We start from the raw sequence: 13,026 nt of genomic DNA, 5'->3' as shown, positions 1-13,026 counted from the left end.
AAAATCACTTGCACTAAAATAGCTCTATGCTGGGAACAGCAACCGCCTGCTCTGGTGCTGCTGTTGTCTGATTTCCTTATTAGCCCTTTGGGCAAAGAGCAGTGCCAGGCATGTTTTCCACATTTGTGCATGTTATGGCTGGATAGTTTTGACACTGTTTCGCACCATTGTAAACTTGGAGGCTTTGGGATTGTTCACTGAGTTCATTGACCAGGAAATGTGGCCACAGGGTCCTGGGTTTAAGAAGTATTAAATTGGTCTTGATAATTTTCCTAGAACAGAGCAAATGCAAATATTGGATTTAGCTATCAAAAACCTCTGACAATTGCCATCCTTTGCTGTTGATTTTTTTAGTGTGTGAATCTTTAGAGAGATGGAAAGAGGGGAAATGGTATCTGCAGTGGAAAAAGGTGAAATGAACAATTAGGACCTCTTGGTAACATGAAAGATTGCAGCTGCAAATAAAAATCAGTGTGTCAGGAAGCATCAGTGAAGAGAAATGACAGTCAAAGTTTTTGATCAAGACCCTTCATCTGATTGTCAGTAAGATGAAAGAGCTGATTGTGGAAGGGTTAGATGAGGGAACACCAACCAATCCTCATAGAGGGATCAGAAGTGGAGAGAGTGAGCAGTTTCAAGTTCCTGGGTGTCAAGATCTCTGAGGATCTAACCTGGTCCCAACATATCAATGCTGCTATGGAGAAGGCAAGACAGCAGCTATATTTCATTAAGAGTTTGAAGAGATTTGGTTTGTCAACAAAAACACTGAAAACCTTCTATAGATGTACCATGGAGAGCATTCTGACAGGCTGCATCACTGTCTGGTATGGGGGAGGGGGAGCTACTGCACAGGATCGAAAGAAGCTGCAGAAAGTTGTAAAATTAGTTAGCTCCATCTTGGGTAAGACATCTTCAAGGAGCGGTGCCTCAGAAAGGCAATGTGCATTACTAAGCACCACTGTCACCCAGGACATGCCCTCTTCTGATTGTTACCATCAGGAAGGAGGTACAGAAGGCTGAAGGCACACACTCAGCAATTCAGGAACAGCTTCTTCCCCCTTACCATACAATTTCTAAATGGACAGTGAAACCATGAACACTACCCCACTTTTAAAAAATATATATATGATTTATTTTTGCACTAAATTTTAACCTATTTAATATACATGTATATAATTTCTTATTTTTTTCTTTCTATATTATCATGTATTGCATTGAACTGCTGCTACTAAGTTAACAAATTTCACATCACATACTGGTGATAATAAACCTGATTCTGATTCTGGACTGTAAGATAAACGGGAGATAGCCAGTAGAGAAAGGTGGAGGGACGTGTTGGCGGGCGATGGTGCTATTTGGGGGCAACAAATGGTTAAGGATGATGGATAGGAAGGTGAAGCATAGAATCCAAGGGAAGAGGGAGGGAGTGATGGACAGAGAGGACCAGTGGGAGGAGTATGTGTGGATGATGGGAAGCTGTTCTTGCCTTAAGCAACTGCGTTATCAAAGGATTTAAAGTCAACCATGTCTATTGAGTGTGATCTTTTGTTTTCTTAACGGCTTTCTTTTCAGAAAGAAACATCTTGCTCCCTACTTGCCCAGTCATCCCGTGATCCCACCAGTGTCAGACAGAGATGCTCGTCCTCTGGGTACAATCAGTGCAGCTCCTTGGGGCTCCAGTGCTATTCTGCCCATTTCTCTGGCATACATTAAGGTACAGCCCACTTCTACAGTTATATCTAAGTGCTTGCAATTACATGAAATGTCCTCATGTGTATTTGCGTTTAGGAAGGAGGTTACTTGGGGAGTTAGAAGAATCTAAATTGATATGATAAAGATAGTAGGGGCATGGAGGGCAAGTTGATGGGCGTAAGAAGTTTAAATGGTTCAACGCAGACTAGGTGGGCCAAAGGGCCTGTTTCTGCGCTGTACTTTTCTCTGATTCTATCTCATATCCTTCTCCTGCAACTTTAGCAATGCTGCTTATATTTTTATGTTTCTCACGTAGTTGATGGGATCAAAGGGACTTCGCCATGCTACTGAGGTTGCCATTCTAAATGCAAATTACATGGCCAAGAGACTGGAAAATTTCTACAAAATAGTTTTTCGCGGGGCAAAGGGTAAGTTGATGGAAGTTTTGGGTGTCACTTTATTTATCTTAGACGGCAAATTCCTGTTTTACTTCTCTTTTCTGTAAACACTTAACATTGCAGTATGAATCGTCAAATGGAGTTCAGTCTAAAAGAGTTACACACTTGGCAGGGAAAGTAAGGCAAGAGCATACTTGGTGAACAATGAAGAGGAATAGGGAATCTTACTGTACAGCATCCACAGATCCCCAAGAGGTGTTGCTGCCTTCCCATTCTCATTGTGATCTGTTGGGCAGCACATCAGGAATTAATTGCAGAGGAAGGTGCTGGTCGTAATTCTGGAAGTTAGGAGATGAGTTTGTTTGGAACTATAGTATTGAAGGCAGAACTATTGGACATTGAATCTTTGAACACTAACTCACTTTTAAATATACAGTATTTCTGTTTTTGCACGCTTTTTAATCTATTCAATATATGTAATTGATTTACTTGTTTTTTTATTATTTATTTTTTCTCTGCTGGATTATGTATTGCTGCTAAGTTAACAAATTTCATGTCACATGCAGTGTTAATAAACCTGATCCTGATTCTGATTCTGACTATACTGAATAAATTGAAGTTTAACAAAGGTGTCTTTGTTATTTAAAAGTTCCGGAGATCATTGTAGGGCCAGGAAGATGGTATCTGCCATCAACTTGTTTCAGCAGTAGGCAGATTGCAGTGGATCAGGGTTGGCTGGAGGGTGGAGCTTATGCAAACCACAGCCAGCCTCTTGAAGCACTTGATGTGGTGGTACGTTAACTTTGTTTTGGCACCGGGATGATGGTGGTAGTCTTAAAGCTGTTGGAAACCTCTACGTGAAAGCTGGAGTACTGTACTTACTTGTTTTTGACACAACAGAAAGGGATGTGATACCACGAGAGAGAATGAAGAGGACATTTGTAAGGATTTAGATTCAGCTAATAAGGAGAACTGTCTGGGTTTAGTTTGTTCTTTTTATACAAGGATGTGGAAATTTAATTGAGGTGTATAAAATTATGAGAGATCTACGTATGTCTCTCTAAGCAGAAGTATCAATAATTTGGGATATAAATTAAACATGATTGGTTGAAGATAAATGGAGGAAGCTGATGAAAGATGTGCTTTGCCCAAAGACTGGAATGAAATCCAGGGAGAGTGAATGAGACTGTAGGGTAAAGGGAAGTGCTTGATGGTCAGTGTATACTTGATGGGCTGAAGGACCTGTTTTCTGCTTTCTGTCTCTATTTCTGTTTTGTTTGCAGGAGCATAGTGGAGCATATTGTACAAATTCCTGAATCACCTTAAATTGTAGGCAATCATTTTGAAACTACATCCTTTTATGTAAAGAGCAAGGCAGGTAAAAAGGTAAACACAAAGTATACTGCAGATGCTGTGGTCAAATCAACACGAACAAACAAGCTGGATGAACTCAGCAGGTCTGGCAGCATGCCTGCCCGACCTGCTGAGTTCATCCAGCTTGTTTGTACAGGTAAAAAGGTAATTGCCATAAGATATGTTTGAAGCTGGTCAGATTACAACATTTAAGAGATATTTGGACGAAGAGAAAATAGGGAAGGTTTTGAGAGAAATGAGTTAAAAATAAGACAGATGGGGACCAGGTTAGATGACAATCTTGGTTGCCATTGATGAATTCGGCTGAAGGTCCGATTTCTGTGTTTGTTTTGCTCTTCTGCTCTACAGTTGACGTGAGAATGACATACTCATTTGGAAACAATTGCTCGGCTTCCTTAATTAAGCTTTTTTTTCCATTGAGAGAGGCAGCAAAGCATGAGTGATTTTTTAAGAGGGTGGAGTCCTTTCAAGTCCAAGAGCTGTCACCACCTCTGGCTTCCCTTCTTCCTGCATCCCTCCCATATGGAACTGGTCACTACAGGTTAATGAAAAATGACACTAATTGCATGTGGTCATCAATAATGTTTAGGCCAATAGGGTTTTGTCTTTTAACAGAAGGCTCACTTCATACACTTGGAGTGCAGTGATTTTTGCACATGTGCAGGACAAATAGATTTTTAACTTTGATGTGTTACATTTAGCTGTGAAATGAAACACTGATGTGAGCTGACATCGTTTTCTTGCGAGCACTTTTACATCCTGTGTCAAGTATGCAGTTGGTTATTTTTAAGGAAGTCTGAGTTTTCATTGTTTCTTGAAATGTCATAAAAGAGTTGGAAACTTATGCATGTTTGCCCATTTTATAAACAGTTTTTAGTTTATTTTCATTAATTGACACGTGATAAAGAGGATTTTAATCAGGGCATGTGTATTTTTATATATTGTCATTTCTATTGGCATTGATATCTTTCAGGAACAGCATCATACTTGGACCATTGCATTCTGAGTTTTGTGCCAGTTGTCTGTGCCAGCATTATCCTTTTGAGCCTTTTCAGCCACTGAATATAATCGTGGTTGATCTGTGAATGCCTATCATCCATTATTTTCCCATATCTGTCATGGATTTTTGCCGACAAAAAGGCTTGAGGTTAACAATAGATCTTGCAGTCTTTGGTGTTTGTGAAAATTCCAAAATTTTACCACTCTCTGCTGATGAAGTGTTCTCTAAAACTCCAGCAAAGCCTTGCTTTTCCCATCGCATTTGTTCATTTGTTCCAGATTGCCTTACCTGCAGGAATCACTTCTCTGCATTCAGCCGAATGGTCCTTTTTAATATCTCATGACTTAGCCTTGTAAAAGATCACGGAGAGATTGAGGAAAAGCCTTAAACTATCATCATTTAATGCCCATTAGGGCATTGCAGAGGATTCTATGAACTATTTTTGAAGCTGAGTCACTGTCATAAAACAGGAAGCAAGGAAATCAAATTAAACACAATAGGACCCTACAAGCAGCAGTGCAATGCTGACCAATAATCTGTCTTTCATGAGCTGTTGTGTCACCAGTGTTAACAGAGACACTTCTCAGCTTGGTATCCCATCAAAAAGGTGTATCTTTGGCAGTGCAGTATTCCCACAGCATCAGGACATGGGCAATTAATTTAAATCTAACCCTTCAGAAAGGCAGATTAAATACATACATATATGTTCACATACATCCTTAATATGGGTATTGGCCTGTGCCTTCTATCCTTGCCTACATTGCACACAACTCATTTTATGCTCAAATCTCTGGAGTAGGCACAAACCCATAATCTTATGACACAAGAGACATCAGTAATATTGCATCAGCTTCTAATTCCATCACATGTGACTATAAGACCACAAGACATAGGAGTAGAATTAAGCCATTCGGCCTATCGTGTCTGCTCTACCATTCCTTTATGGTTGATTTATTATCTCTCTCAACCCCATTCTCCTGCCTTTACCCTTTAACCATTGACACCCTTACTAATCAAGAACCTGTCAACCTGTTTCAAATATACACAATGACTTGGCCTCCACAGCCACCTGTGGCAATTAATTCCACAGATTCACCACCCTTAATCGTAAGGGATTGCTCTTCACCTCTGTTCTAAAGGAGCATCCTTCTGTTCTGAGGCTGTGTTCTCTGGTCCTGGACCCCCCCCCCCCCCCCCCCCCACCTCCACTCACACTCACTGTCTTCCCAGCTTCTGTGTAACATGCAATCCTCAGTGCTTTGATGATCTAACTTCTAGGCTTAGTGCCCATCTTATACTCTTTGTTTCCATCACCATTGTATGTGAAGAGTAACTGAACAAAGTAGAAACTTGCGAACCTTTTGTGAATGTGTTCACATTTATAAGTCTTGGTTATAGTTGTTGAGCTACTCACATGAATTAGGGAAGAATTTGGCTCTTGTGCCTTGCAGGGAAGCAATGAAGATGTCCATGGAATTCTTCTGACAGCAATGTTCCCTTCATTGCAATGGAATCATTCTCTGGTTACGACATAAACACTGACGAAGGGTCACAGATCCAAAACATTGACTTGTTTCTTTCACCACAGATGCTGTCTCTTTTGCTGAGTATTTCCAGCATTTTCTGTTTTTGTTTCAGATTTCCAACATACGCAGTTTTTCTGATAGCAACCAGTTCAAATGAGTGTTTTAACAAAATTGTTTAACAACAAATTTGAGCTTTGTAATCCTGGTACCTTTCGCAAGGATGGATGGTTTTTAGTGTGCCAATGCGCAAGTTTCCCTAATAGACAGTATTCAACAATCTTGTTGGTTGGTCGTAAAGATTTTCTTCTACAATATTGTGCTATTTGAGTGCAATGTTAGAAAAGTAACGTGTTTCAGTATCCTGCAGGTTATACCAGACTTCTGAATATATTTTTACAGGTTATGTAGCTCATGAATTCATCTTGGATGTGCGACCGTTCAAAAAAACAGCAAACATTGAGGCTGTGGATATTGCCAAGAGGTTGCAAGATTATGGTGAGATCATTTACTTTCTAGTTCCAATTCATTGAATTTTAAGCTAATTATTATGCAGTCTGTTTCTCCCAGGACTGAATGTCAACGTATTTGGCTAAATTTGTTTCAATCTCGTACTACAGTATCCTTCAAGTGTAGAGCAAGAGGGAAGTTTGTTTGTACTCTTTGATACGATATTATTAAAAAGGTCACAGAGAATTAAATGGGGGTCTGAGTAAGTGTTAAAATAGTTCTAAGTAAGTCATGGATACATTGCGGATTTTTTTTATTATTGATGTAGTCTTGTAAACAGGAAATTATATGGCTTTAGTGATGGGAAGAAAGTGGCAAAGATCTGAATGTGGTTGATAGAGAATAAAATTGGCAGACTTGATGATCTGCACGGGTTCTCCCACCGTTCTCCTGACCTACTGTAACTGATATTTATAAGGTGAATTTGGAATGTGGAAGTATCTTCAGATTTTAGAATTGCGCAGGATTAATTGGTGCAAATTATATATCTGGCTGCAACTGATCCTCTCCCCAGTGAAGTCACCAACTGTTCTGTCCTGTAGGGTTCCACGCTCCGACTATGTCCTGGCCGGTTTCTGGCACACTCATGATTGAGCCAACGGAGTCCGAAGATAAAGCTGAACTGGACAGATTCTGTGACGCAATGATCAATATCCGACATGAAATAGCAGACATCGAGGAGGGAAGAATGGATGTGCGAGTAAATCCGCTCAAGGTAGATCAATCAAAGAAAAGCATTGATTTTGCCCAAGGACTCCATTGAATAGAATGTTTGAGCCCAGAAGCTCATTGGTTGCTGCAGGTGCTCATTAATTATTTGCTGTGAATCACGCCAGCTGTTGCTTTGGCCTCATGCCCGAGGCCTGCGCATACAGCAATGCGTCAGACAGTGTGGAGGAGAGAGGGCCGCTTGGGGGATCTCCTGGTCAGTTTGGGCAGGCAAACTGGTCAGGCAATGGGCAGCTGAGCCCTCTAATTTTGGATAGGCTGCACCAAACATTTATTTACTTGGATTTTGATATTTTGAGGAGGAATGTTAAGACTGAAAGATTACTGTGTGGATATAATAGGAAATAATTGAATGAAGTTAAACAAGTATGGCTTTTGGAGACTGACCTCTAACTTTAATATTTTTTAATTAATAAAATATTGGCATGGACACAAAAACAGATCTTTCAGCCCACTACACTAATCTCATTTTATTCTCCTCACTTTCCATCAATTGCCCTCAGACTCTACCATACGGACGCTACCATGATCCAGTTTTAACATCAGTGGTTAGTTAAGCCATTGTACATACTGTGAGCGGGGTAATTCAATATCAGTCTTGTAGGTAGTTTCACCGAATGTGAAACAAGTGTATCTGTGGAACCAATAGTTGATCCACAGGGTGTTAAATATTATTAGTCTAATTGTAAGAAAATGATGATTTATATGATAAATGGAGTCTATTACCAACTATTTCTGCTTCTTCACTGAGCTTTCCAGAAAGACTGCCTTTGAATACTGTTGCATTCCCACAGAAGTGTCCATGGATGACACAGCAGAGCAGTTGGATCTTGGTTTTATCAAAAAATATATTAAGTAGCAGTACTGAGAATATCCAGCAGGTGGTGCTGCTATGCCTAAACTGTGAATTTTATGTAGCTTTCAATTTGAAATCCTTAAAATGTAATCACAATGATCAGCTAGAAGATTCAACTGCCACAGATGTGCTGAAAACAGTCTCTGTAGAAAGAGCAGATGTGTACATAAGTTTTAAATGTTCTGTTCTCCTTAGATGGTATGATTTGCTGATTACTTTTAAAAGCATTTTGCTTTTGCTTCTGATTTTCATCATTTAGCCTTTTAGAGTTTCAAACATAAAAAGCCTCTTAGAATAATTCTGAATTAGAATTATTCTGATGAATTATTGAAGCTTCAATCAACCATTAAGTAAGTCTGCACCAATCAGAAACACTAAATCAGGGGTGTCAAACTCATTTTAGTCACGGGCCGGATTGAGAAAAATGCGACTTCATGCGGGCCGGATCAGTTGCGCACGTGCGCGTGCTCCCACAGCTTTTGTTGCCTTCATTTTTTCAACCTGCTCTCATGTGTCTCAGTCTCTGCTATATCTAAAATTGTTTCACTTTACGAATTTCGTTTTTTATGAAGCAGATTGCCTAGCAAACATTCTTTTTATGATTGGTATTAACTTACAGACGTAGATTACAAGAAAGTAGGCAACGAGAAAGAAACAATGCTATTTCGGCTAAGATTGTTTTGGGAGTCATACCTTTTCCATTAATAAACCATTTGAAATCAAGCATTAGCAAACACAAATGTAGACCTAATGCAGGGGTGTCAAACTCAAATACACAGTGGGCCAAAATTTAAAAATCGGTACAAGTCGAGGGCTGGACTGGTTCAGCGTTTATTGCAAAACTTATTGAAATGAATTTATTACACATATTAACCTGGAACTAACAAAGCTTAGGTTATTGCCTACAAAAACAACATTGAACATTAAATAAATAAAAAAATCTGTTGCATTTATTTCTTATGGCTTTATCTCAGCTTTTTCCGGAGTAATTTCTAATGAAAACATTTTTCCACAGGCCAACACTCTGTGATTCACACTAGTCTAAGCCAGATACTTGGCATCTCATCTTGGATGCAAGTTCATCAATGTTTGGAGTCAGGCTCTGAGCTGAGGAAATCCTCAGAATTGAGTGAAGGTGTTCATCAGAAAGACGACTCCTGTGTGATGTTTTGTTTATCTTCATCAAAGAGAACAGTTGTTCACACAGATATGTGCTGCCAAACATAGAGAGCATTCGAGCAGCTTGGGTACGCAGCTGGGACATTGTGTCGGGAATGAAACGTAGAAACTGTGCAGCGCCCACCGAGTCATACTTTGCCTTGAGTGTGTCACTACATTGGAGTTCAATCAGCTCCATTTGTATGTTGGTTGGTGTGCTTTCCACGTCAGCTGCAAATGGATTACCGAGCAGTTCAAACCTGCTTTTTTGGGCTTCAAAGTCGGCAAATCTCCGTGTGAAGTCGGCACCAAGTATGCTAAGTTTTTCAGTAAACTTTGCACGTGGGAACACTGCGGTAGAAACCTGCTCTTTCATAGTTTGGCAACACGGAAAATGGCTCGTTTTCTTGCTGCATCTGCGTCTCCCACAGTCGCAGCTTAGTTTTAAAAGCCCTCACTGCAGCGTACATGTCTGTGATCACACGACCCCGCCCCTGAAGCTGCAGGTTGAGCGCATTGAGATGGCTTGTGATGTCACACAGAAACACCATTTCACAAAGCAACTTTTTATCCCGGAGCTCTGTTGTGTCTTTCCCTTTGCTTTCCATGAACTGACAGATCTCCTCAAGCAACTCGAAACATCTTTTCTGCACTTTTCCTTGGCTTAACCATCGCACCTCTATGTGATAGGGCAAATCATTATATTCTGAACCTAACTCCTCCAGAAACGACTTGAACTCGCGGTGATTTAAACCTTTGGCTCTTATGAAGTTAACTGCTTGTGTTATGGTGCTCATTATATGTTCCATTTTCAAGGCTTTGCCACACAACGATTCCTGGTGTATGATGCAGTGATAAGCTGTCAGCTCACCTGCGCCATTTTCCTCCCGCATCTTAATCCACTGTTTTGACTGCACATCGCGGGCTTCTGTTTCTTGTCCAGATGCTTGTATTTGTCGTGGTGTTTTGTTTCATAGTGTCGTCCTACGTTATATTCTTTAATTACAGCCACACCGTCTCCGCACACAAGACAAACAGGTTTGCCCTTTATATCTGTGAACATATACTCTGCCTCCCACCTGCCTTGAAAACCCCTGTTTTCAAAGTCCACCTTTCGTTCAGCCAGTTTTGGGGTGAGGGATAGCTGAAAGTTGACCACACGTGACTAGCGCCATAAGGATGCTGATGAGAGAGTAAGGCAAGTGTGAGCAATACACTGGCAGTGCATTGTGGGATTTGTAGTATTAGTGGTGCATGCAATATACCGGTGGGCCAGCTCTAATAGAAAAAAAATTTATTCAATAATGATATTCAGGAAATAAACCAGGGAAACCGAATAAACACTAAAAACCCTGAAAACCTGGTACCTGAATAAACTCAGCATTAGCCATATCATACGCCATAGGCGCTTCGATTACTGGGGCCAGCTTTAATAGTAATTAGATATTATCTCGCGGGCCAAAGATAATTCCACCGCGGGCCTTGAGTTTGACATATATGCTCTAAATCATCTTCGTTACTACTGAAAGGATTGGCTCAACATATTTCAACCATTCGTGAAGTTAAACCCTGTGAAGAATTTTAAAGATGATTTAAAAACTTGAGTTGAAGCCTTGTTAGTTGGTAATATTATAAGGTGCCTCATATGCAGCACATCAATGATGAGCCAAGTAGGGGCTTTATACATTTATGTCTCTTTCTCTCATCAACCACTTCTTTTTCCACCTCACCAGGCTCTTCACCCTTTTGCTTTCTAAAACAGAGTCAGGACTCACTTAGCTCCTCTCTGTAACATCCAGTTGCAAAAAGAAAAGAAAATGTGCTCTGTGGCCACTTTATTAGGCACACCTGTACAGCTGCCCATTAATGCAAATATCTATCAACCAAGTATCTGGCAGCAACTCCATGCATAAAAGCTTGCCGATATGTTCAGACCAAACATCAGAATGGGGAAGAAGTGACTTTGACTGTGGTGTGATTGTTGGCACCACATTGGATGGTTTGAGTGGCTCAGAAACTGATGATCTCCTGGGATTTTCACATCCAACAGTCTCTTGAGTTTACAGAGAATGGTACAAAAAAAAGCATCCAGTGAGCAGCAGTTCAAGGGGTGAAAACGACTTGTTAATGAGAGAGGTCAGAGGAGAAGGTCAGACTGGTTCAAACTGAAATAACCACGTGTTCCAACAGAGATGTGCAAAAAGAGTATCTTTGAATGCATAACACATGAAACCCTGAAGTACCATAGCAGCAGCCAACCACCAAGGATACACTTCGTGGCTACTTTCTGAGATATAGGAGGTACCTAATAAAGTGGCCACAGTGTCTTTTTACTGTTGATGCAAGAGATTGCATACGCAGGAGTATGAAGCAACAAGCAAGCACTGGAAGAACTCAGTGGCTCAGGAGGCATCTCCGGAAGGAAGTGGACAGTCAACACTTTTGGTTGTGACGCTTCATTTTGACTGAGAGAAGAGAAAGCCATTGTAAAAAAGGTGAAGCGAAGTGGTGGAGCAAGAGCGAGCAAGTAATTTCCTTACTGTGTAATTTTAGCACCAAGCTGTTTAATAATGGCCCATTCACATGGTCTGTGACTGGGTGAAGGAAATGGGGTCAAGCAAAGAGAATTAGAGAAATTTAAAGATTGTAAGTTTCTACATTCAGAGAGATAAGACTGGTAGAGAATAGGGAAATGGAGGCAAATGTAGCGAGATTTGAATGCCAAGGGAATTTTTAAGTTAAAGGCAACTAAGGCAAAAGATTTTTCATTGAATCACAAATTAAAGGCAAAATTACTTGCTTTTGGGCCATTTGGAAGAAGTGTTATTCTGGAATTATTTGATGGAGGGATGTTCTAGATTAAGAGTAATTCATCATTATCATTTTTATTCCTTTATTTTAATTTACTGCTTGTAACAATTTAACATTAGGGGAAAAATAATAAAATAGGAACTTGGAGAATAAGTCTGAAAGCCTGTGAAATTTGCAAGCAGATGTTAATATGATGAAATGATCAAATCTGGCACTAGTGAAAAGCAACATGATTCATTCAAGAGTACAGAAATAGCCCAGTCACCAGGCAAAGTGCTGATGGAAAGTATTCAGCAGTTACAACAGTTTGTAAGGCACAGTTGTATTTAATCAGGCTACTTAAATTCACTGATTTCAGGAAGTTCTATGGAAAGTACACACACGAGATTCTGCCAATGCTGGAAATCCATTGCAACACATACATAATCCAGGGGGAATTTAGCAGGTCAGGCATGATCTATGGAAGGGAAATTCACAGTTGATGTTTCAGGTTGAATCCGCAAACCATCTTGGCAAAACTAGTATCAGAGTTGTGTTTTGATCTTCAGACCATAGCAGGGAGACAGTAACAAGGGAATCAGAAAGGCTGCTGTCAGGTTTAATGAGTTCAAATAGAAACAATTCTAGAATTTTAAAGCAGGAATTTACTGGATAATCTGAGATCTGCCACATTGCTGTTTCTTGGAGCTTACTATATCCAAATGGGCTTCATTTTTACCTTATTTATGAAAGTGACTGAACAGTGATGGGTTAAGCTGAGGTTCTAAATATAATTAACCAAACCCAACTACAGCTTCAGACTGAGCACAGTAATTATATTATTTTAAATATGAACACACTGAATGTGCTTAATTGGGACACAGTGGGCGAGTACATTTTAGCCCAATTAGCTGAAGTTTTATGGAAATCATTAAAAAGGTATAAAAAAGAGAAGCTGCTGTTTTACTGAGTAATAAATTATGTATTTAAATGAAA

General features: G+C 40.0%; 1 protein-coding gene across 1 annotated transcript in view; it reads left to right on the top strand.

Annotated features, from left to right (window-relative positions):
* Positions 1 to 13,026, top strand: part of gldc (glycine dehydrogenase (decarboxylating)) — a 206,309-nt gene that overhangs the window by 187,577 nt on the left and 5,706 nt on the right. The window contains exons 20-23 of the mRNA XM_059974643.1: positions 1,573 to 1,714; positions 2,009 to 2,120; positions 6,390 to 6,485; positions 7,040 to 7,212. Of these exons, the coding sequence (XP_059830626.1) occupies positions 1,573 to 1,714; positions 2,009 to 2,120; positions 6,390 to 6,485; positions 7,040 to 7,212 (523 nt within the window). The remainder of the gene's footprint in view (positions 1 to 1,572; positions 1,715 to 2,008; positions 2,121 to 6,389; positions 6,486 to 7,039; positions 7,213 to 13,026) is intronic.

This window comes from Hypanus sabinus, chromosome 7 (genome assembly GCF_030144855.1).
Source record: "Hypanus sabinus isolate sHypSab1 chromosome 7, sHypSab1.hap1, whole genome shotgun sequence".
NCBI lineage: Eukaryota > Metazoa > Chordata > Chondrichthyes > Myliobatiformes > Dasyatidae > Hypanus > Hypanus sabinus.
Note: the sequence above shows the minus strand (reverse complement) of the source record. Positions and strands in the feature narration are given on the sequence as shown.